General features: G+C 44.1%; 2 protein-coding genes across 2 annotated transcripts in view; both read right to left on the reverse strand.

The window, feature by feature from the left end:
* Positions 1–19,131, reverse strand: part of LOC136577411 (uncharacterized) — a 34,424-nt gene extending 15,293 nt beyond the window's left edge. The window contains exons 1-7 of the mRNA XM_066577308.1: positions 19,105–19,131; positions 18,883–18,971; positions 14,886–15,142; positions 6,675–6,899; positions 6,332–6,363; positions 3,959–4,232; positions 3,033–3,260 (exon numbers count right to left, since the gene is read on the reverse strand). Coding sequence (XP_066433405.1) covers positions 3,033–3,260; positions 3,959–4,232; positions 6,332–6,363; positions 6,675–6,899; positions 14,886–15,142; positions 18,883–18,971; positions 19,105–19,131 — 1,132 coding nt within the window. The remainder of the gene's footprint in view (positions 1–3,032; positions 3,261–3,958; positions 4,233–6,331; positions 6,364–6,674; positions 6,900–14,885; positions 15,143–18,882; positions 18,972–19,104) is intronic.
* LOC136577225 (uncharacterized) overlaps positions 1–23,634 on the reverse strand; it is a 91,755-nt gene extending 68,121 nt beyond the window's left edge. The window contains exons 1-3 of the mRNA XM_066577031.1: positions 23,599–23,634; positions 23,396–23,517; positions 19,518–19,664 (exon numbers count right to left, since the gene is read on the reverse strand). Of these exons, the coding sequence (XP_066433128.1) occupies positions 19,518–19,597 (80 nt within the window). The 5' untranslated portion in view covers positions 19,598–19,664; positions 23,396–23,517; positions 23,599–23,634. The remainder of the gene's footprint in view (positions 1–19,517; positions 19,665–23,395; positions 23,518–23,598) is intronic.
* Positions 23,635–25,051: the final 1,417 nt, after the last annotated feature.

Raw genomic sequence — 25,051 nt, forward strand, 5'->3', positions numbered from 1 at the left:
AGAAGGTGATGTGGTTAGATTAGAACCAACATAATTGAGTCGGGGTTAGCATTAGTCAAGTATATCAGGTTAATGTATTAATTAGAGATGAGCGAGCATATTCGCTAAGGACAATTACTCGATTGAGCATTGTCCTTAGTGAGTACCTGCCCGCTCGGAAGAAAAGATTTGTCTGCCAGCGCGCGGGGGGGGGGGGAGCGAGGGAGAGTGGGGGGGGGGGGACGGAGGGGAGATCTCTCTCTCCCTCTCTCCCCCCCCCCCCCCCCGCTCACTCCCGCAACTCACCGCTCACCCGTGCCGGCAACCGAATCTTTTCTTCCGAGCGGGCAGGTACTCTCTAAGGACAATGCTCGCTCGAGTAATTGTCCTTAGCGAGTATGCCTGCTCATCTCTAGTATTAATCCATCATGTCAAATGACGCATACAGGATGAATGATGAATCATGAATTCCTGATGGATATGATAGCCTATTCAGTGTAGAGTGGCAGAACAGATAAGCGAGAAGTTTTTTTGCTTATGTAGTATATATATATACTTGTTAATTAAGGGTGTGATTATCAAAGAGAAAGTTATGATGATTTATATATTTTTTGTGGTTTCAATATCAGATAATCCTGATTTATATATCAAAAACTGGTTTGATGTGTTTCTGTGTTATATGAAGACACTTCATCAGGAACCAATGTGCAGTCACATTGACTGTATAGTGTACTGGTAATGAGATGCTTTAATGTGTCATATTAGCTGAACTACATAATAGGACCGAAGAGGCTAAATCAGCCTCACTACAGCTCTGCATATCATACAATTTTCATGTTTGTATGACACCGGGTAGTTACATTACATAGGGGTGCCAATATTTTTGCACTAAGCATTAAAAAATCAAGTTGTGACTCCTTTCCTTTTTCTATGTAGGACCTAAAGAACGGTTGTGCCAAATTTCATGTTTGTACGACACCAGGAAGTTACATTACATAGGAGTGCCAGTACTTTTGCACTTAGCATTGAATTTTCAGGTTGTGACCTCTTTGCTTTTCCTATTTAGGACCTAAAGAATGATCATGCCAAATTCCATGTTTGTACAACACCGGGAAGTTACATTACATAGGGGTGCCAATAGTTTTGCACTTAGCATTAAATAATTAAGTTGTGACCCCTTTACTTTTCCTATTTAGGACCTAAAGAATGCTCCTGCCAAATTTCATGTTTGTGCGACATTGGGAAGTTATATTACATAGGGGTGCCGATACTTTTGCACTTAGCATTGAATAATCGATTTGTGACCCCTTTACTTTTCCTATTTACTTTTATATTTCCGCCTGTATCACATCTTGTATCCAAGCTAGAGGCGGTACAACAGGGTACTAGAGCCTAACTTCAAGGGGTCAGTTTTATGTAATAAAGGATCCTTTTGCTCTGATATTGTAATCACTTACTTTTTTCAATATTATAGTCACACAAAGTTTTCTTCCATTCTGACAACTTCTAGGGAAAGGATTAGTTTTGACAATGAGTGTACATACCCCACTTGGATGGAATGCATGCCAGAATCCTTTGTGAATATCCCCCTGTATTCTCCTTGTCATCTATATAATATAACTAGCTATAACTAGATATACCCGGCTTCGCCCGAGTTAATTTGATACTGGTGTTTACATGTTGTTCGCATGAAAAATTTTATGAAGTCAAGGTTACTTTAGAGTAACTGAGGAATAAAATATGTATACACTTAGAGCGTTAGATTCCCCTCAGACTCCATGTACTGATGTCCCTCTACAGAATGTGCCACCCCTCCCACTCATTTAGGACCTAAAGAATGCTTGCACCAAATTTTACGCTTGTACGACACTTAGAAGTTACATTACATAGAGATGCACTTCTTATTTACAACCCAAAGAATGCTCCTGCCAAATTTCATGTTTGTACGACATCGGGAAGTTAGAGAATTAGTGGCCAGTCAGTGAGTGAGGGCTTTCACCTTTATAGATAGATATGAGAGAGATAGAGAGATAGATAGAGAGATAGAGAGATAGATAGATAGATAGATAGATAGATAGATAGATAGATAGATAGATAGATAAAAAGAAAAAGATTATAGATGGAAAAACATGTAACTAATGTAATATTGCTCTCTTCCTGGTCATTAGGAAATACATAAGACTTCGCACTCTCATAGACTATAGGTTACTATAGGTGATATTTGTAATAGAAAGGTAATTCAGTGTGTAGAGAAACAAAATGGTGTGTGTTTTTTTTAAAGTGAAGAGACGAAACCTGGAGAATAGATGATGTAATAGGAAGATATGTGACCTCAATGTTCTCTACAGTGTAGAAAAGAAATGTCTTCTCTACAGTAAAGTGGGTGAGGATGTTGGTCATACACGTTCAGTACTGGCCTATTGCTCGTCCCCATAGCGGTGCCGTACGAGGACTATGTAAATAGGGACATAAATACTTAAAAAAGGTCTACTTTGTTCTAACACTTGTTCTGTATATTCCAGTGTGTTGTGTATGAAGCTTCTGTAGTTTTATGTGTTATACCAAAGCAGGGATTGTTTGCTGCAATGTTCTTAGTCTACCTGGGATTACCTCCGTTTACACGCAACAAACTGTTATTTTATTCCTCTTCTGTTTGTGATTTCTGTTTTACACATCAATTTTCTTCCATGACAGTGAGCTCAATGTGCTAGATAACATATAGTGATAATGTAGTAGATGTGACCTGCAGTCCTATGTAACACCACAGATAATGTAGTAGATGTGACATGCAGTCCTATGTAACACAACAGATAACAAAGTGATAACTCTCTGAGTACAGATAATATTGCATATGTGTCCTGCAGTCCTATGTAATACCACAGATAACACAGTGATAACTCTCTGAGTACAGATAATGCAGTAGATGTGACCTGCAGTCCTATGTAACACCACAGATAATGTAGTAGATGTGACCTGCAGTCCTATGTAACACCACATATCTGAGCACAGTATACAGTATAGTAAGTGTAATATCACATAACACATGATGATACCATTTTTCCTCTTTCTTATCTTCTCTTTTAGTGTCTGCAGTTTCCTCCTGACTTGTTCTCTGTCCACCATGAGACGTCTCTGATAGGAGGAGGTTTTCTCCTCATGACTGATGAGGAACAGATCTTCAGCCATGTTCTTGATACTCGGCTGATTTCTTAGGATGTTGGTTTTCTGCTGGTCACCGCTGTCACTCAGATCATCAATCACCACAATAACCTTCTTCTTCCCTGTGTGCAGAACACATCCAGGTCACCACCTCACATTGGGCATATAATAACTATCTCACCGGTAACCACCATCACACTGGACATATAATAGCCAACATGACACTGGACATAATCAGCATCTCACTAGTCACGACAATCACACTGAGCATGTAATAACCACCATCACACTGGGCATATTAATATCCATCACACTGGTCACCACCATCACGCTGGGCATATAATAACTACCATCCCACTGGTCACCATCACGCTGGGCATATAATAACCATCATCACACTGGACATATAATAACCACCATCCCACTGGTCACCACCATCACACTGGCCATATAATAACCATCTCACCGGTCACCACCATCACACTGGGCATATAGTAACCATCTCACTAGTCACCACCATCACACTGGACATATAATAACCATCTCACTGGCCACCACCATCACACTGGGCATATAATAACCATCTCACTAGCCACCACCATCACACTGGGCATATAATAACCATCTCACTAGCCTCCACCATCACACTGGGCATATAATCTCAATGGAGTTTCTATTGAGTAGCAGATGTAAGTGAAGCAAATTCCAAGACAACATTTGTTTTACAAATGTTACTAAGAACAGACTACAGCATCAAAGAGACATGGTGATGCCACGGGGTGCCCATTGCCATCACATACATTAATCCACCATGTCTTACCAAGTCTAGAGGAGAGATGCTTCAGCTCCTCATCATACAGGGAATCAGTCACATCGGTCACATTGATTCTCCCTCTGTTCTTGCTGTGATACAGGATCCCGAATGTGCACCGAGACATATCATGGTGGAACTGCTGCCACCCGCTATTACTGATACGACAGGGCCAGACCTTAGCGATATCATTAATGAAAACATCTGACCGCAGCAAGTCCACCAGCCAGGAGTACTGACTGTCTGCTTCTCTGGAGAAAATCCCCATGATGACTTTTTTTTTCTAAAACCGACATAAAGATAAAGTGCAGATCGGTGTCAGCGAGTCTACGGCCGAGGATGGATTTAGTCTTTTCTTTAATGTACAGTACTGTGCAAAGGTTTTAGACAAAGCAAGAATAATATTAAAAAACATAATGCATCTGATTGGCTCCACATTTATTCTGCAGCAGAACAACAACCCCAACATCCAGCCAAAGTCATTAAGAAACCTCTTAACTGTAAAGAAGAACAAGAGGTCCTGGAAGTGATGATATGGCCCCACAGAGCCCTGATCTCACATCATCCAGTCTGTCTGGGATTACATGAGGAGATAGAAGGATTGGAGCGAGCCGACATCTGTACTTATGTCTCCAAGGTGTCTGGAACAACCTCACTGCCAAGTTACTTCAAAAACTGTGTGCAAGTGTACCTAGAAGAACTGATACTGAAGACAAAGGATGGTCACACCAAATATTGATGTGATTTACATTTTTCTTTTGTTCATTTTCTTTACATTTTGTTATTTGGCAACAATAAACTATTAACACTTTTACTTTTCGAAGTATTTTAACTTTGCAGCATTTTTACACTCCTGCCTAAACCTTCTGCACAGTCCTGTAGTTGTAGTGGCCCAAAACACCTACGGTATGTCTGGCCCCTCCATAATTGTCATACGTGTCATGTCTTTTATGTGGATGCACTGCGCAAATTGTCTTTTCTCTAGTTATGTGCATTGCACAGCTGCAGCATGTAAGAGGTTAATGTCTGTGAATGTCTGGGATATGCCTGGAAAGGTAACAAGTTTGTCTAGTCATGTGGTATGCAAGTTATGTGAGTGCAAGGTAGAGAGGAGATCTATCTGAATCTATCTACTTTAACGGTTGAGTGCCAGCCACATGGGGGTACCTTCAACCCACAAAAGATGAAAAGATGGAGCCTGAGGAGAGGTATCATGATGTCCCTAATTTCAGGACCCTTATTTAAAGCGTGAATGGAGAAAGGATTCGCCATGTAGTTTCCAAGCTACTAATTTCAAGTGAGTGTCTGCGGAGTGTTGTGTCCCCATCCGGTGTCATCCTGTGTCCCGGAGTATGTGTGTCCAGGAGTGGAATCATACAGAGAGCAACTGTAGACCCAGTTTCATCCTGTGTCCTCTCTGACCATTGTCCAAATTGTCCTTCCTGTAGTGGTGTGTGAAGTTGTATTTGGCAAGCAAGAAGTAAGAGTTCCAGTCACTGTCCGTTCTCAGTGATTGAGTTATCCAAAGTGTGGACTCTATTATTTCTACCGCCGGATAATCAACGGTGTAATGGAACGGTGGCGTCACGAGTGACAAATCTCTACAAGTCCACTACACCCACTATACAGGTAACTGCTGTCCCAGCTTTGCCTGGAAGAGGCCTAGCGGTGCCTTGGTCTACGTTTGTGCGTCCCTCCGGGTACAAGTTTGGTAAAACCACCGTGACAAGGGCCATCTCTACCCCGCCGGCTCCTCAGTGTGTGCCTCGTGTCTCATTCGCTGCATAGTTACCTGTCATGTTTACCAAAGAAAGCAACACAGTGCCATGTGATCACCATTTTAAAGGGGTTCTACACTAAAATCATTAACCTGTCCACAGTATAAGTAACACATAATTGCTCGCTGGGTATCCTGACTTTGGAACATGGCGTGCATCATTCACAAGAACGGTGCACCCCAAGTCTGCTGAGTGAATGCAGCAGCAGGTGATTCCAGTTATTGAAGAGGTATTCAAAAACAATTGACACCAAGTCCACTGAGTGAATGGAGCCACAATGCACACGTGTGACCACCACTCCATTCACTGTCTATGGAGATAGTGGAGCGCAGAGCATGGAGCGGGGGTCACACGTGCTCAGTAGATCAATCCCACTAGCTGTATCCTCTTATACACCAGCAGTGGAGGGATCCCAGCTATTGTATAGCAGCCATAAAACCAGCACTAGAAGCGTCCTTGTTTCACAGTCGCTGGACACAATGGGAAGACGTCTGGTGATCGAGGACTATTTCATGATGAGAGATATATTACAGCAAGTCTCTTTATAAGATGATGGTCTAATACGCAGTGTAATTATCTAAAGATGCTATGAATGTTTCCTTACCGATAGTCGTTGGAGCGCATTACCAGAACTACCTGTGAAGAGGGAAAGATATGTGATAAGTAACACATGAGACCCTGTGATATACTCCAACCTTCTCCCCACCTGATGGAGCTCTGAGGCAGGTAGTGAACAGCAGCGGGCAGGAGAGGGTATGGACTACATGATAAGCTAGTATATCCCTGAAAACAGACGGCTACGACTTCTATATCACACCCACCAGGCTGCTCCTCTCCTGCCCTAGAAGCCCCCCGGGCCAATATACACACTACTACTACCCCCAACATCCGGTATCAATAGTGACTAAAGTAAGAATCAGGACATGATAGATGGCGTTCTTAGTCACCTGTACACGACTGTAGGATTCCCCTCATGCGGTTGACTTTTTTCGCCATTCTCCTCTCTGCAGTGACATCGTCTGTATCTGATGTACTGATCACATCCATCTCGGCCTCCGTGAGGGTCTCCAGGGGACACCGGGGGTATTCTCCCTCTTTCCATTCAGCAATTCGTCTTTTCTCGGATTCAGTGTCCTCCACATCAGTGATCACCACCATCATGTTCTCTGACCCTGGATGTACACGAGGGACATCATATACTGAGTAAGTACTGAGGACAACTACTCCCATCATTACTAATATACCACCTTTATATTAATTTTAGGGTTAGCGGCACTCATGCTCTATATAAAGATTTTATTTTCTATTATTTGGGAGGCTCAATCCTGGCAGAAGTGTACAATGTAAATATTCAAGCAGAAATCCCCACCCTAATCCCACCCTGAATATGAGTGTGTCACGCTTGTCCTGGACTGCTGACAAAACCATCGGTGATTTGGTACCAGAGCAGTCAGGACAGGCGTGTATGCTTGCTGCTAAAGTGGCTTAGATGCAGGCACAGACATACCATTCTGACCAAGATACCGGTCAGAACGGGCACTCTGAACCCATGCAACAGAACCCACTTCGAAGTGGAGCATCCGTTCTGAATAGGACAACCCCACTACTTGCACAAAGCAAGGTCCAGAGTCAGAGGGGAACCAGAGTACAATAACCAGGGACAAACAGTAACTGACAACAAATAAAAGATGAGAATATACAGGATATAAAACAAACAGGAACACAGGGAACTAACCAGAAGACCGGAACTAGACGCAGGAGGGTGGAGCATCACCCTCCTGGGTGGCTACAATAGCAGGTGGCCAGTGTCTTATTGCAGCGCCGGCTGAAGCTGAGGGAGTGGCGATGAGAGTGCGGCATTCACGCAGGGCCTGTCCTCTGGCAAGACTAATAGCCGAGGAGGTGAAGCCCCAAACCTGGCGCAGTGTGAGGGGCCCCTCTGGGGACCCTCTGGACGGTCACCCTTGTCCCCGAGCTAGGGGAGGAAGGGACAGACTGGCTGGCTCCCTGGGTGATGTATAGGCCCAGGAGCCTGCCTGGCAGCATGAGGCAGGATACAGCAGAGACAGTGCAGCAGCTGGATGGCACAGAACTTCCATGGTTGGCTCAGGGGAGCTGGGCCAGCGTGTGAGGGGTCACAGCATCAGGAACATCCGCCGAGGGCTACCTTGAGCTCTGCTGAGTGCACGAAGAAGTGGAGCAATCCTGGGGAAGTGTTAGAAGGAGCGGGTATGAGGAGTCAAGTGCAGTCAGCTGTGTTTGTGCCGCAGCTGGACGGGTGTCAGTTTGGCCCTGGAGAATTTGATGATGGGAAAGGAACTCCTCAAGGAAGTCTGTTCTATTATCAGTTGGAAGACTCGATATCGGCGGAGGGAAGGATGAGTGAAAATCGGCTATATCCGCAGAGGACAGCTGGTGGGATCACAGTGCCCATGCGGTCAGGTGAGATAATTTATTGTGGTGTTTGCCTAATCCTAAAAATGCGAGTCTTGTCAGGGGGGTGGACTGTAATGCAGGAACAAGTGGGTCTGCAGAAGGGGGTGTAGGAGGGCAACACAAGGGGGATTTGTGGTTGTTATTGGGTAATATGCGGGATTTGTTAGCGAGATGCTAGCAAGGTTTGGGGGTAGGGAGTCAGGTGGCTCTATGGCCGGTAGCAGCTTGGTTGGCTTCAGGAATTTTGGGAAATGTGTGGGATGCGGGGACAATGTTCGGAAGTTAGAGAGTGACGACTGCTTCTTGGGCTTCAGGTGTAATGGTTGTGGTTCAAACTGAAAAAAGATGAAGCTGCGATACGATAAGGAAAAAGGGGAGGTGTACATTTGTTTTGAAGGAGGTAAAGAAAAAAAATTTGGTGGGATGGATATGTGGAGATTTTTTTTCCTTTTGCCATTAGAAAAATTTAATTTAGATAAAGGTAAAATAATGGAATCAAAAAAGGAGGATGAGGAAAACAAAACGGTGGCAGTTGATATTGAAGAATTTTCAAAACTGGTTGCAGGATTTTGCAATTTTGGCTAGTGTGCTAGGGTAGAAGGCTCATGAGAATTGTTCAGGGCTTTTTTGTTATTTAGATGCTATAGGGGAAGCGTACCATACATATGGTGGACAGACTTGGCTCCGGTATGATGAACAATTTTATCAGTGGAAGGCGGTTAGGCCAAGTATCAGATGGGACCATAAGGATATTGGTCTATGACTGAAAATGATGTCCCAGGCAAGATACAAGCATCACTTTCAGGGGGAGCCCGCTCCAGTAGTAGCGCAGAGGGGGCAACAAGGGGGACAAGCAGGAAGTAAAAAGCCAGGAGTGTGTTGGCTATTTAACTAAGGGAAGTGTAGATTCGGAGCAACATGCAGATTCCAGCATGTCTGTTCGGTGTGCAAAGGTACGCCCCATGGGTCGGTACGTTGTTTTAGGTGAGAGAAAGGAAAAGATGGTGGAGGTAGTGGAAAAAGAGATGACGCGGGTGAGGCTTCAAAGGATGGTCCCTTATCTAAATAGGTATCTGGATAAGGAAAAAGGGGCACTTTTGTTTGAGGGTTTTAAGGAAGGGTTTTGCATACCCCCTCGGGCTATAAAGTTCCTTTTTCGTTAACAAATTTGAAATTCACATTACAACATGAGGAGGTTGTGAGGGAGAGGTTAAATAAGGAGGTGCGTTTAGATAGAATGACGGGTCCATTTGTTCCCACACCTTGGGATGATTTGGTTGTGTCACCGCTTGGGGTAGTACCTAAAAAAGATACATCATTTGTCATACCCAAAGGTGGCGTCAGTGAATGATGATATAGATCCTGAACTTTGCTCTGTGGTTTATGTCATTTGACACAGCGTTAAAATGGGTGTGAAAATATGGGTCAGGAGCGCTGTTGGCAAAGACTGATGTGGAATCAGCTATTCATTTACTTCTGGTTCATCCGGATAGTTGTCATTTATTAGGTTGCTACTGGGACGGTTAGTTTTTTGTCGACAGGTGTCTTCCTATGGGTTGTTCCATTTCTTGTGCTTATTTCGAGGCTTTTAGTTTGTTTTTGGAGTGGGTCATCTGTGACATGGCAGGAATTTGTTCAGTCATCCATTGTTTGGATGATTTTTTGTGTATTGGCCCAGCAAATGATCACTGAAAATGGCCATATACTTACTGACACAGGAGGGAAAACATGTGCATCAAACTCAGCATGCAGGCAGCCATACATAAGTCCATTTGCGGATCTTTGTTAGCAACGGTGCAATGGGTGGCCGGCCATTTTGACGTACAATTGGCTCCAGAGAAAAAAGAGACGCCTGTAACGTGCTTGACTTTTTGAGGAATTATGATTGATACAGACGGAATGGAATGCCGGTTGCTGCAGGATAAGTTAGAATCGTCGAGGCAGAATTTGCAAAAGATGCAATCAGGGAAGAAAATTTCTCTTAAGGATTTGCAATCGTTGGGAAAGCCGAATTTTGCCTGTAGGGTCATGCCCATGGGCCGCGTTTTTTGTCGTAAGATGGCCGGTGTTACAGCTGGGGTAAAATCGCCTCATCATTTTATTAGGCTTATGAGAAGTTTGGAGGCCGACTTGGATGTTTGGCTGTCATTTATCAAAAAATATATTGATCAGTCGATTGTTATAGAAACAGCAGTAGACAATGTGGATTTTCAGCGTTTTACTAATGCAGCTGGGAGCGCCAGATTCGGGGCATTTTTTAAAGAGCAATGGTGTGCAGGAGCCTGGCCAATAGATTGGATGGAAGCTGGGTTGGTCAGGAATTCAGTGTTGCTGGAATTGTTCCCGATCATGGTGGCAGCGTTAATTTGGGAAGAGTGGTTTAGGAATAAGAAGATACAATGCTATTGTGATAATATGGGAGTTGTGCAGGCTATTAAAGCGGTGGCTGCGCATTCGCCGCCAGTGGTTGATTTATTGCGGCACTTAGTTTTGTTATGTTTATCAGTAAATTCATGGGTAGTGGCAATACATGTCCCAGGGGTTGAAAATTCCATAGATGACTCACTTTCTCGGTTTCAGTGGGATTATTTTCGGGCTCTGGTGCTGGAAGCAGAGATGGAAGGAAGGCAATGCCCTCTGGAACTTTGAAGTCTGGTCGACATGCGGCGGAGCACCTGATTCAAGGGTTGCTGGCAGTTGGCATTTGGAAGGCATAGAAGTCAGGATGGAGAGAATGGGAGCAATGGGTAAAGAACTTAGGGGATGTGAGGATGGATGAGGATAGGATTGGGGTGCTATTGTGGTTATTGAGTGAATCGGCTAGGAAAGGTTGGTCAGTAGCAAAGGTTGAACGGATAATGGCAGGTTTGACGTTCTAATTTAAGTTACGGGGGATGCGGGATGTTACGAAGGATTTTATGTTTAGGCTGGCCCTAAATGGATTCCGAAAAGGTAGACGATTGAAGAATAGGAGGAGGACGATTTCATTTGTGATTTTGGGGTAGTTGGGTAAGGCATTGAAAAAGGTTTGTCATAATGAGATGGAGGTGATCTTATTTCAAGTGGCATTCTCTTTGGCCTTTTTTGGAGCTTTTTGTATTAGTGAATTGGTATCCTCAAGTACAGAAGTCAAAAGTGTGTGTGTGTGTGTGTTGGAACAGATATGTGGACACTGGTCATAGAGGAGGAAATAGAGAGAGTGCAGCAGTTGTGGGGGTCTGCACAGACTTAGGTGGTAAGTCGTGCTGGCTGTGGTGGGGGCCCTTGGAGGCGGGTTTTTATATTGGGTAGAGAAAGTTTTGGTGGGTACGGCCTCACCTGTAAGACTTTCTATCCTGTTGGTTGATAGTAGCTGGGTCTAGTGCATAGGGGAAGGTCCAGGGCAGGGATCACAGATGGCCTTGATCAAGCTTTCAAATTCTAGCCTCCAGTGGGGGCAGCTAGTGGTGTCTCCGAGCTGAGTGTACAGTTGGAAGCAAGGTTCAGTTTTATGTAGAAAGCATTAGACCCTGAATTTTTGGTTGGGTCTCCAGGGGCATCCTCTCCGTGTCTTTGAAATTGTTTTAATATGTAATGTTGTTTGTTAAAATAAATAACTGCTGTGGCCAAAATATCCAACAAATCATGCTCTCAGCAATATTTTTTAAGGTTAATATTGGGAGGTTAAGGAGCCTGAGATGAGTTTAGCATACCTTGGTCAAGCACAAACCCTTCTCTTGTCGTCTATCCCTACATCTTTATTGATTGAAATTGTCCCTATCACCATAGACTCAGCTGAAAGCTCTTCAGGGAACATAGGGAATGAGAAGGGGGACTCATTCTTTCTTGAAGATGGTGATCAACACTAATCACCAAGGCCATAGCATCCTCCAGAATGCAAGGTGTAGCATACTGAATCATAGCATTTTTCACCTTGCAGGACAGGCCAAAACAGAACTGTCTTCTCCAAGCCGGATTGTTTCACTGAGTTCCATTCACCCAGTGCCAAAATTCAGCACAGTAGTCCTCAACTGGACGATTGCCTTGTTGTAGCATACAAATTTTTATCTCAGCAAGGGCAACACGATCCAGATCATCATAGACCAGGCCTAGGGCTGAGGAAAAAAATGCCCACCAAAGACAAAGCAGGCAAAGTGAAAGTAAGGGAAAATCCTTAGGCCTGAGGGTCTCCCTGTAACCTAGAGATTACAATGCCCACTCTGTGGACCTCATTCCCAGAGAAAATTGGCCTTAAACGAAAATATAATTTGCAGGCGTCACAAAAAGAGACAAAATCACTCTGTTTACTAAAAAACAGTTTGGTAACTAAAGCTTTGGTCCAGTTTGTGCAGAACCTCAGGAAAAGACTTAATGGTAGACAGCTGTTTAATAATGTCTGCCATCTGCTGTGACAATGCTAGTACCTGCTGAACCAAACCTTGCACTGTATTCTGGACAGACATAATTTTAACCTGTTTAGGGCAGACACCCACTGGCAATATTTTCTATTTTGCGCTGCGAGAGCAAGTGAAAACACTCGCCAAGCAGCGCTAGAAAGATGCCAGTCTTTTCAACGGGGCCAGCGGCAGCAGTGCTAGCCCCATTGAAAAGATATGGAGAATACCGCGGACTTCTGCCACAGCTGTCACAGCTGTGACAGCTGTGGCAGAAGTGCAGCATGCTATCCCATTGTTTTCAATGGGATCGGCACTGCTGCTGATCCCATTGAAAGCAGTGTTTTTTTGCAAACCCTGCAGTATGATTTTTGGGGAAGGCCTTGAAATATAAGCCCTTTCCTGAAAATCATCAATAAGTGGTTAAAAAGGTAAAAAAAAAGTACTCACCTCTCCGCCGCTCACACGCGTCCTTCTGGCTGGCTCCCCGACACTGCTATCCAGCACTTTCAGCAGCCGGGGATTTAAAATCCCCGCCTCCTGAAAGGGCTGTGCTGATTGGCTGAGCGCTCAGCCAATAATAGCTAGTACTTAGCTATTGGCTGAGCGCTCAGCCAATTACAGATAGTGCTTAGCTATTCATGAATGAATAGCACTATCTTAGCTATTCATGATTGAATAGCTAAGCACTATTTTTAATGTTTCAACATTAAAAAAAACCAGAGCTTTAGACTGGTACTTGCACAAATATGCTCTATAACAGCAAGCGTATTTGCACATGTGTTTGTCTGTATTAGCCCTTATAGAGATAAGAGATCCAGCAAAAAAATAAAATGACATATATGGAGTAAAGTCTGGTTTTGACACATCAACATCTTTTGAGCGACTTTTGAGTGATAATCGTTGTGTGCCTTTACAGCACAAGGTGATCGCTCAAACATTGAGTGATCACTTTGTGCTCCAAGTGGTGTATTCAGTGAGCGGGATACAGCTGAATCAATAGTACCAGCTGTATCCCGCTGTGAATCCCTGATAAGGCTGATTGTTGTCTTTCAGCACGCTGAAATAATGGCATAATCAAAACTGCACGATGTCAGTGCAATTACACACAACGATTATCGCTGAAAAGACAGCTTTTGAGCAAATTTTGAGCAATAATCGCTGTGACTAAATGGGCCTTAAAACTTTGCTAAATAGGGTCACAGAAAGGGTCTATAATTACTAAATAGAGTCACAAGGGGCACTATTGCTATTTAGGGCCACAGAATGGGTACTGTTACTACACGTGGGACCACTGACCCAATATGTGGAGGCATAAGTGCAAGGGCGGCTATCACCAGCTGGTAGCTAAAACACAGAGCCACAGTATAAGAACGATAACAACTTATCTGGTTATCCATACATGTCCAGGAGGAATAACAGAGGGAATAATGAATGTTGAGTAAAGCCACGTCCACCGAACCACACTCCTTTTAACTTAAAGGTGTTGTCCCGCGGCAGCAAGTGGGGTTATACACTTCCGTATGGCCATATTAATGCACTTTGTAATGTACATCGTGCATTAATTATGAGCCATACAGAAGTTATTCACTTACCTGCTCTGTTGCTGGCGTCCCCGTCTCCATGGCTCCGTCTAATTTCAGCGTCTAATCGCCCGACTAGACGCGCTTGCGCAGAAGGGTCTTCTCCCTTCTGGTCGGTCCGGGCACGAGCAGCGTTCTGGCTCCACCCCCTTCTACACGGCATCGCGTAGCTCCGCCCCGTCACGTGTACCGATTCCAGCCAATCAGAAGGCTGGAATCGGCAATGGACCGCACAGAGCCCACGGTGCACCATGGGAGAAGACCCGCGGTGCATCGTGGGTGAAGATCCCGGCGGCCATCTTGCAGGAAAAGAAGAAAGAAGTTGCAGAGCGGGGATTCGGGTAAGTTACATTTTTTTTTTTTTTTAACACATCCCTTGGGTTTGTCCTGCGCCGAACGGGGGGCCTATGCAAAAAAAAAAAAAACCCGTTTTGGCGCGGGACAACCCCTTTAAGTAGTGTTTTTGGTGACATTTAGGGCTCCAACCCACTTGCGTTTTTTTCACGCGTTATAGCTTGCCTTTTTTTCATGCTATATTGCTGCTTTTTTTCACGCGATTGTCAATGGGACTTTCTAATGTTAAAAAAGCACCAACTTGCAAAGTGTTTTTAACATTAGAAAGTCCCATTGACAATCGCTTGAAAAAAAAGCAGCAATATAGCATGAAAAAAGGCAAGCTATAACGCGTGAAAAAAACGCAAGTGTGCAGGAGCCCTTAGAGATCAGGATTATACAGAATTATTACTCAGAGTGAGACGTCTCATACCGTGTGTGGTGAAGCAGGAGTCCAGGAACCTCCTCAGGGGGTCCTCAGGCGCCTCGAATGTCTGAGAGGGGCAGAATATTACCACTGAAGAGAATCCATCAGCATATTTCCAGGCTCTCTCATCGTCAGGAGAGACATGTAATATGGAGCCAGATTCACAAGGGTCATAAATACCCCGTAGGAGATCCATCAGTGCCATTACATGCTGATTTGTACCCCAGCAGAAGACTCCAGCAGATGTTGTTCTATCAGTACAGCTGCAGATAAGAAACAGAAGAAGAAACATCAGCTTACAGATAAGACACATGAAGGAAACCTCCACCAGTAACGCCCACAGTAACCAGTAGAGGCGCTCCACGTCGCACAGGTTCCAGGATGATGACGGCTGCTGAGCTTTATTAGTTGCTGACTGTTGGGGTTAGGTGCCGCTGCTGATAAAGACATCACTAATTGAGCATGGAGAAGTGGATCCCTTTAAGCTGCAAAGTCTGAAAGAAGTCCACCCGCCAAACACTTAATCACCCCCCGATTATACTTAGATGCCACGTAGATGTTGAGGTTTAAGGGTGCTTTTAGACGATACGATTATCGTTCAACTATTCAAATGAGCGAGAATTGTTTGATTTGTGTTCATCGTTCATTTTATGCAGGCATAAAACCATCGTTGGCTCGTTCGCTAATTGTTCAGTTTAAACAGCAATCGTACAGTCCCTCTATTCACGTATATAGTGAATGTGAAAGACTGAATGATTCTTGTTTGAATGAGCCAACCATGTATCTGCGTGTCTAAACAGGCTGCACCAGAGCGAACAAGCTAGCGGTGACGTCACTCCCTTGTTCGCTCGTTCAAATGAAAATCGGCTCACCTAAAATGACCCTTAGGGCGCCCACCCACTGGGATTTTTTTTCCCTGCGAAATTCGCAGCATTTTTTTCTCTGCAGGGGTCTATGGGACTTGTAATGTTAAAATCGCGATCGCGCAAAATCGCGATTTCGCGGTAAATTGCGATTTTGCGCGATCGCGATTTTAACATTACAAGTCCCATAGACCCCTGCAGAAAAAAAAATGCTGCGAATTTCGCAGGGAAAAAAAATCGCCAGTGGGTGGGCACCCTTACACTGCAAACACATGAGGATCTCCGCTGATCGCCAGATGACACTGGACTTGTCAACATTTAAACAATGGGAAGTGCCGGTGTTTCCTGGCAACCAACGGAGACCAATGTGCATTTGTGATGGAGATCGGCAGCTTGTACGGAGCACCATTATCATGAAATGCCTTCTGGGACTTATCATCACCAACAGTTTGGGATGAGCTCTGCTAGTTCTGCAGAAAGAACATTACAGTTTAGGAATGAACACAGAACTTTGGAGTCAGAAATACTAGATTTACAGCTGTCATGTTTCAGTGCACAGTGCAGAGTAGAGAGGGAGGATGAGGGACCAGCTGCAGCAGAGAAGACCTGAGATCCTCCTGTTTCTCCCTATCCCAGGAAAGGGGTAGCATGAATTTTTTGTTCATGTTATTACACCTCAGCAATCAGAGTGCATATTTGCTCTCTGATTGTCAGATATATAGGTTTTTTTTCCCAGAGAAGGAGTGAAATGATGAGGAATAACTCATCTAATCACCTATTTACACAGCATAGCATTGCAGATGCTGCAGTCATTGCTGACTGGGGCAACTAAATATTTTTACAGAAAAAACTTTTGTAACCTTTCTTACTAACACAATTACATATTGAAAAAATAAAAAGAACATCTTACTTCATAAGACTGCTGTTACGTGTGCTGCTGGGATCTGTAGTTCTAAGCTTCCTAGCAGCACAGCCCTCACAAGGTTAATTGATTGAGCTGGCTGGGTGTGGTACTTTCTGCTAGCCAATCTCCTGAGTCTGTGCTCACATATAAACCCAGCTCCAGGCCAGTCTCTGTATGGTGTTCAGGGTGAGCAATCATGAATCCTTGTCTGTTGAAGTTTGCTGTGTGACCTGCTATGTGTTTTGTTGCAGCTTGCTGTGTGATCTGTGCCTTGTGGTTCATGTCCGTTTGTACGTTTATTTTGTGTCAGTTTGGTCTGCTGAGTTTGTTTGCTATGACAACACTAGGTTGGTCCCTAGGGCCCTCTAGTAAATGGGTCTTGCTAGTGTAGGGACTGCAAGATACGAGGGGCCTTGCTGGGGCTTGCAGCTTAAGTTCATTGGCCAATGTACGAACTAACACCTCGCATTTATATTCAGCTTTTCATCTGCTATTAGTGTTTGCATTGTGGCTGCTGTATGCTGTGTATTCTGGCTCTGTGTGTCCTGTTGTTCAGTCCCTGCCATGTGACATGTAAATGCGTCCTGTTCTGGTGCGTGGCACCTAGGATCAGCTAGGGCCCAGACCCGAAGACCGCTGGGCTGCCCTTATTGGGGCAATGTCCCCGCTTAGGTAGGGCTAGGTCAACCTCCCGTGTAGCACAGGGTCAGTTTGCCAGAAACGCGTGAACTCATCCAGTCCCTCTTGGGTATGATCGTGTGGGCCCCATACTTAGTTTGCTCACACCATCGTGACAACTGCTACTCGATCGAGTAGCAGCCTTAAACGAGCATGCTCTCTCATCCCTAGGTAAGACATAATAAAACATCTATAAATGTGGCATTGTCATAACAAACATAATAATGACTCGTAGAATAAAGGTAACATAATATTTGTACCACATGGTGAACGCCATGCAAAAAAAAGTTGCAAAAAGCAGTGATGAAACTGCTTATTATTGCATTGTTCAAAAATAAAAAAGAAAATAATAAAACTTATGTAATACATTACATGTACACAAAATTGATTCCTATAAAAACTAGAAGTCGTCCTGCAAAATACAAGATGTCATACTGACACACTGATGAAAAATAAAAAAGTTATGTCAGCTGGAACACAAAAGGTGATACAATTTACTGGCTCTTCTGGCTGAAATTCGTTATGTCACTAGGGGACCTTTCACACGGGACAAAATATTCTAGAACTGCGTTACAGAATAGGCCAGCCCTGAATTCTGCACCCAAATCCGCACCGTTAACTGTGGATTTTGATGCAAAATTGTCTGCAGCATTCTGCTATTTTCAATTCCACACCAACATCCGTGTGTTAGCAGCGCAGATTCTGGGGCTGAATATTCCACAGGAGGGCATATTCCACAATGCTGATGCAGAATATCCCATCCTCTGTGAAAGATTTTTTAGGGGGTTAAAAATGTACTTAAGGCAATTTAGTTCTGCGGCAAATATACACGGTATATACATGAGACATGAATTCAAAATCTACAGTAGAAAAAAGTGACATTTTTGAGAAGGTTTTTTTCAATTTGTACATGACTGTTGGGGGGTTAATAGCAAGCTGTCACTAGATTTTTGGTCACTGAACCTCAACTGTGTCATTATACTGCTGGGGAATACTTTCTTATATAAGCGCCTGTCAAGTTTATCATTTTAGCCTTATGTATAAAAAGCATAAATAATACAGAGCACTTTATGTGAATTATCTGAGAAGAGTCATGTGGGCGGTCCCATCTCCTGAGGAGTCATGCAGTCCTGGCTTGATGGATGTAACATAAATCAGATTCATTACTACAAGGCAGTGGCAACCGGCGGGGGTGTAACTAGAGGGGATCCAATTGCACCCGGGCCCAGGAGCCTTAGGGGGCCCATAAGGCCTCTCTGCTCCATATTGGGAGCACAGTACTATGAATAAAGCATTATAGTTGGGGGCCCTTTAAATTCAGGTTTTGCATTGGGGCCCAGGAGCTTCAAGTTACACCTCAGGCATCCGTCACATGTGCAGTAAAGCGAGATGTACTGGCCGAATGGTGCTGGCTTGTGATAATGAATTCTGACCTGTTGTACGTCAACTAAAAGGAAGCTGTCAGCAGATTCTTGCCGCCCGAACCATAGACAGCATGAGCCGGGGACGCGTATGCACATTGTGCCTAAATGTATTTAGTGTTTCAGAATAAACATACTTTGAAGATGACATTGGAACGAGCTCGGAGTCACAGGGGCCGCACCAGGCCCGCCTCTCTCCACCCGCACCATCTAGACTGAGACTTCTCTGTTATACACAAGCATGTAGAGGACTGTCACTCTACGTGATGTGGATGGGAGAGGCTGGCACGGTGCCACCCCTGTGACTCAGAGCTAGTTCCAATGACATCTCTAAAGTAGCATTTCAGAGTAAGACATACATGGGCACAATCTGCATACACGTCCATGGTTCCTGCTGACTGGGCTTCAGGCAGCAAGAAACTGATGATAGGTTGCCTTTAAGCCAGGACTGCGTGATACCTCAGGAGGTGGGACCGCCCACATGACTATTTTTGGATAATTTGCATAGCAATGCGCTGCATTTTAGCTTCTTTTCATACATAATACTAATTGAAACAGATTTGATGAGCACATGATTAGAAAGTTACTCCTCTGCAGCTGAATATCTAGTGACAGATTCCCTTTAAATGCCCCTTGAGAATTTGAGGTAGGGGGAAAAAACCTTATTGGTACACAGGGGTACACAGTCCCTTCCCCTTCTCTACAGCATTTGATGCAAATAAGGTGAATACATTCATGTAGATTCATGGGGTAATCCCTGGATGTTACTTACACTCGTCCAGCACCGGGGGTTGGTGTTGAGTCTTCTACTTTGGGTATCCCCTTCTGATCTACATCGTCTGCAGTCGCCATTTTATCTGGACGTTGTTCCGAATAATGTATGGCAGAAGGACGCTAGGGGACAGAGGCCTCATGGAATCTGGGGGTGGAAAGGGTTAATAACTTTAATAAAAGGTAGATGCATATAGTTTGAATTGGGGGTGGGGTGGGAGGGGTTCTAACCTGTTTTTATTTAGTCACTCTAGGGTCAGCTATAATATGAGGAGTCTGCTATGGAAGCTGGGAAGCCTAGCGACAGAGAATGATTGGGCAAGAAGATAATGGCGGTGACCTATCAGGAGAGAAGGTCTCTGTGAGGCAAAGGCCTAGCAACAGGCTGTGATTGGTGGAGGTTTGAGCGGGAAGAAGAGAGGAGATAACATTAGGGAAAGCTGCAGAATCCTGTCAGTTTCCTCACAGCATTCAAGGTTGCCCCGCCCAATGTTTTTGTGATGTTAATGCTTTAAATGGGGGATGTCGCCCGCCTCCTGCGGGTGGACAGAAAGGTTATTAAAAGGACTTTAAGTCTACAGGTTATATTATATTTGATTTTATTATATTTGGTAGACTTGAGGTGGACGGACGGAGTCTACGTGTTATATCGGTTATGATATTTAATATATTATATTTGATTTTATTAGATTTGGTAGGCTTGAGGTGGACGGACTGAGTCTACATTTTATATATTTTATGATAATATGTTTTAACCCAGTTTATATAAATACCGCGGCCTTTTAATCCAGATTCGGACTTCGTGTATGTTATTTTTCACGGGTAAGAAAAAAAGATATCTGTAGCCTAAGCTTCCATGATTATCTGAAGGTAAAACACTCCAGGTCCTAGCTATCTGCTGTACTACACTATAACTGTTATGTCCATGCGGGGCTGTATACATCTGCTGTTGTGTCAGATATGTTATCTACAAATGGCGCCACCCTATAATTACATGCAGAAAATAAACACTTTTGTAAAAAAAAAAATTCTGAAACTTGTCATTTTGCTCAGCATGCAGTTACATCTGACTGTTGCGTGATGAGATAAACGGTCTTGTCACCAGAGGCCCTAAAATTGGTTCCACCCATGACCCAAAAAAGGCTCTCGGAGGCTCCTTGTGTGCAGTGACCTCTTCTTCTGCTTGTGTAGAGCTTGTTGACCACTAGACACCTCTACGACGCAGAGAAGAGACCCCGTTACCAGAGTCTGAGAGGGGCGCACTATTAGAATGCAAGAAGCTGAATGTCATATTGATAAATTGCCCATCACAAGGGCCATTGTGACCAGACTGTTAGGATGTGTTGGGACCTGTAGATGCATGGGGTCACGTAAACACAAGATGACTGGGCTCAGGATGCCCCTTAACAGACCACCAATAGTGAGGATCATCTGATCGTCCAATAGCATGACTAGCTCCGACTGTTTCATTGTCTGTCATCCGGAGACAGGTGGCGCTATCATTACAGGCCCATGTGTCTGTCCACACCATTTCCAGGTGCTTGGCTGGAGGACATTTGGTCACAAGGCATCCATTACGTTTACGGCCTTTAACACCAACCATTGCCTTTATTTGCAGCGGTGTCGTGAATAATGAAACTGGACAACAGCGAATCCAGGTTACGTTTGGGCACTGACGATGGCCATGTGTCTAGAGACTTTGGGGTAAGGAGACTAGGGGTGAGGGACTGAATTTTGCTTTTGCTGTTGAAGAGCTGGTGTGATGGTCTGCAGGGCCAACGCATACAATGGTCAGTCACCCCTAGTGGTGGTACGAGGGACAATGAAAGATCAGCAATATGTTCAGGACATTCTGCAACCACATGTGTTCCTCTTATGGTGGCTTCCAAGAGGCATTGTCAAACAGGATGATACTTGGCGGCACACACAAGGGGGTCACAGGAAGCCCCCACAACATTGTCACACTTCGATGGCTGCCCGGTCGCCAGATTTATCTCAAGTAGAATATGTATGGGACCATCTGAAATGCAAACTTCTATAGCCTATGAGTTTACATGATCTAGAGGGTCAGTTACAAGAAATATGGAGTGATATGCTGCAGGATATCATATGGAGCCTGTATGCCTCCATGCCTACCCATATCACAATTATATCTAAGCTAGAGGCAGTTCAACAGGGTACTAGCATCTCCATGCCCACCTGTATCACATCTTGTATCCAAGCTAGAGGCGGTGCAACAGGATACTAGAGCCTCCATGCCCACCTGTATCATATCTTGTATTCAAGCTAGAGGCGGTATAACAGGGTACAGGTGGACCTTTATGCCCACCTGTATCATATCTTGTATACAAGCTAGAGGCAGTGTAGTGGCCCAGACGGTCCTGCAGAGTAGCCACATATTCATAGTCCTGTCACATTTTGCTATGTGATTCCAGGAGACATAGAAAGTGCCTTATGTCGGAGAAATCTTGTGTACCCCTTCTTCCTAAGCTTAAAGCTTGGCGGCTGGATGTCATGCCCTCATTGATTGCTCAAGGGGTATGGTTAGAGCACAGAGAGGGAAACTACACAGGGAGCCTCTATACTGAGGAGAAGGAGAGGAGAGAAAGTGTGGGAACTGGAGAGGAAGTGAAGGAGGAGTTAGAGGAGAGTCTGCTCAGGTGGTCAGAGGAGGAGAACATGTAGGAGGAGGTCAGCAGAGCAAGCAGCTTCAACAAGCATGTCTTCTTCAGGGAAGCCAGGATTCACCAGCTCCCTAGTCTTACAGGCAGTGAGGAGGAGTAAAGCCAAAGCGGTTCCACTAAAATAGTGAGTTACACAAAAACCAGGTAAAGTCAAAGCCAGGGATAGCCTAAAGGTCCACTAAAATCTCTATCTCATACTGCACCATCAACTTTTTACTGAGTCACCTCCAAAGAGAGAGCATTAAAGTATTTCAGGAATTCCATTACATTTCACCGTCTTGACTACTGCAAAACTAATTGCTCTGTTCAAGACTGCCATTGTTGCTACTCAGTTAATTACATAAATGCTTTAGTTAACTGTGCACTTTCTGTTTACTACAAAAAGTTACCAGGACTCCTGTCAAGTTATTTCCCACCAATTGACTCTTACAGTTCTGGGTGAAATGCTGGCGTCACGTGACAAACCACTGTTCATTATCAAGACTGTATCTATTATTTTGTGCCACTTTGCTGCAACTGAGTGGGAAAATCTTTGCTGCCATTGTCGAGAGAGATTGCAGAACCACCTGTGACATCCATCTTGCAATCCCCACGGTCTCCTCCACTTTGCCATGTCTTGCTTGGGCACTGCAGCGGTGCAACGGGCCCTTTTTGCTCTAATATTGTAATCACTTACTTGTATCAACATTACAATCACACAGAGAAAGTTTCATTTTGACAACTTCTACGGGAGGATTGCTTTGACAATAAGTATATCATACACATATCTCTGTTCTCTCCTGTGTGGTTATAGCCAGCTGGTATCCACAGGTATTATGTAACATAGTATCTGCATATATTGCTGTATACATCTGCTGTTATGACAGATATGTTACCTACAGGTGGCGCTGTATTGCAGTTATACACAGGAGACAACATATTACACAAGTATCTGTTCTCTGCCTGTGTTGGTAAAGCTGGCTGATATCTGCAGGTAATAAATAACATAGTACTTGAAGACAGTGCTGTATACATATGCTGTTATGACATATGTTACCTACAGGTGGCGCTGTATTACAGTTACACACAGCAGATAATATATTACACAAGTATCTCTGTTCTCTCCTGTGTGGTATGGCTGGCTGCTATTTACAGGCAGTGTATAACACAGCACCTGCAGGAGGCGCTGTATCTCCTTTACCTGCTGATCTCTTACCTGTCTGCAGGTCTCCCTGTATCTGGGTTACCTGGAGGTGTCACTATATTCGTCTGTTCCCGGGTATCGTCCCTTCTCTGTATACCTCTGCTCCTCTGCTGCTCAGACTCTTCCTCTCGCCCCTGTGGGGGAATAGAACATCGGGGGGTCAGTCCACTTAGACCAGGTGTAGATGGGGATCTCTGACCGACGGCCCCTCGTACTTTTTCCTCTTCCTTGTCTGTGACTGTGAGGTCGAAAGAAAAAAAAATGTCTCCGAGTCACTTTCATTTTCACTTTCAGTAGATTCCACCCTTACAGGATGTTATCAGTGATAATGTACAGTATACAATATATAAGGGAGTCACGGATCATGTAGAGCATATAATATATAGGGGGGTAACTGACCATATACAGTGTGATATATGCAGGGGAGAAATCATATACAGTATATGTAGAGGAGTCAATGACCATATACAGTATATAATATATAGGAGAGTCATTGCCCATAAACAGTGTGTAATATATAGGGGAGATACTGATCATATAGAGTATATAATATATAGGGGAATCACTGATCATAATATGAACATATACTGTGTGTAAAATAGAGGGAAGAGACTGATCATAAACAATATGTAATATATAGTGAAGTCACTGGATATATACAGTATGTAATATACAGCAGAGTCACTGACCAAATACAGTATATATAGGAGAGTCACTGACCATGTACAATATATAATATGTAGGGGAGTCACTGATAATACACATTATGCAATGTATAGGGAATTCACTGATCATATGAAGTATGTATTATATAGGGTAAATGCTGATCATATGCAGTATATAATATATAGGGGAGTCATTGATCATATACAGTACATATTATATATAGGGGAGTCATTGATTATGCACAGTATGCAATGAATTGGGAAATCACTGACCATATACAGTATATAATATAGAGGGGAGTCACTGACAATATACAGTATGTACTATATAGAGGAGATAATCGATCATATACGGTTTGTGGCATATATGGGAGTCACTGATTATATATAGTATATATATTATAGAGGAGAGCCTGAATATCTTCCATATATTTGTCAATGTCTGTTTGTTGGAACATCACGCACAAACTGTACGACTGATTGACATGACATTTTGCACACAGTATAATCTTCACCCGGAGAAGGTTAGAGGCTAAAGATCTGAGCTGTTGTTGTCTTGGCAACCTTATTTGCATGTTTTTGCCTTTTCTTGAATTTTAGTGCAGCAACCCCCAAATTTGCTTTCACCAATGGATTCTACGCACTCGATTTAGTATTCCTGGTTATTTCCAACAAGTAATTCCCACTAGAAGAGTCAGACTGAGCGTTGGACATTTGTGCTTTAGGACTGCTTTTCAGCCCCAGCCCCAGTGGAGCCACCAATCATCATAGGATTGCGTTAGAAAACGGAAAAAGGATTGCGGCAGACAAATCGCAGCATGCTCTATTTCTGTGCGGGGCTCGCAGAGCCCCGCTCAGAAATGTCACTCCCCGGCTGCCAGCTCCACATCAAAGAGCCGGAGCCACGGGAGTTGTGAGTGCCGCGCTCGTCCCTGCAGGGGCTCGGGTCGGGTCCCGCTGCGAGAATTCTCACAGGGGACCCGACCGTCTGCAGGCAGCCATA

Source organism: Eleutherodactylus coqui, chromosome 8 (assembly GCF_035609145.1).
Source record: "Eleutherodactylus coqui strain aEleCoq1 chromosome 8, aEleCoq1.hap1, whole genome shotgun sequence".
NCBI lineage: Eukaryota > Metazoa > Chordata > Amphibia > Anura > Eleutherodactylidae > Eleutherodactylus > Eleutherodactylus coqui.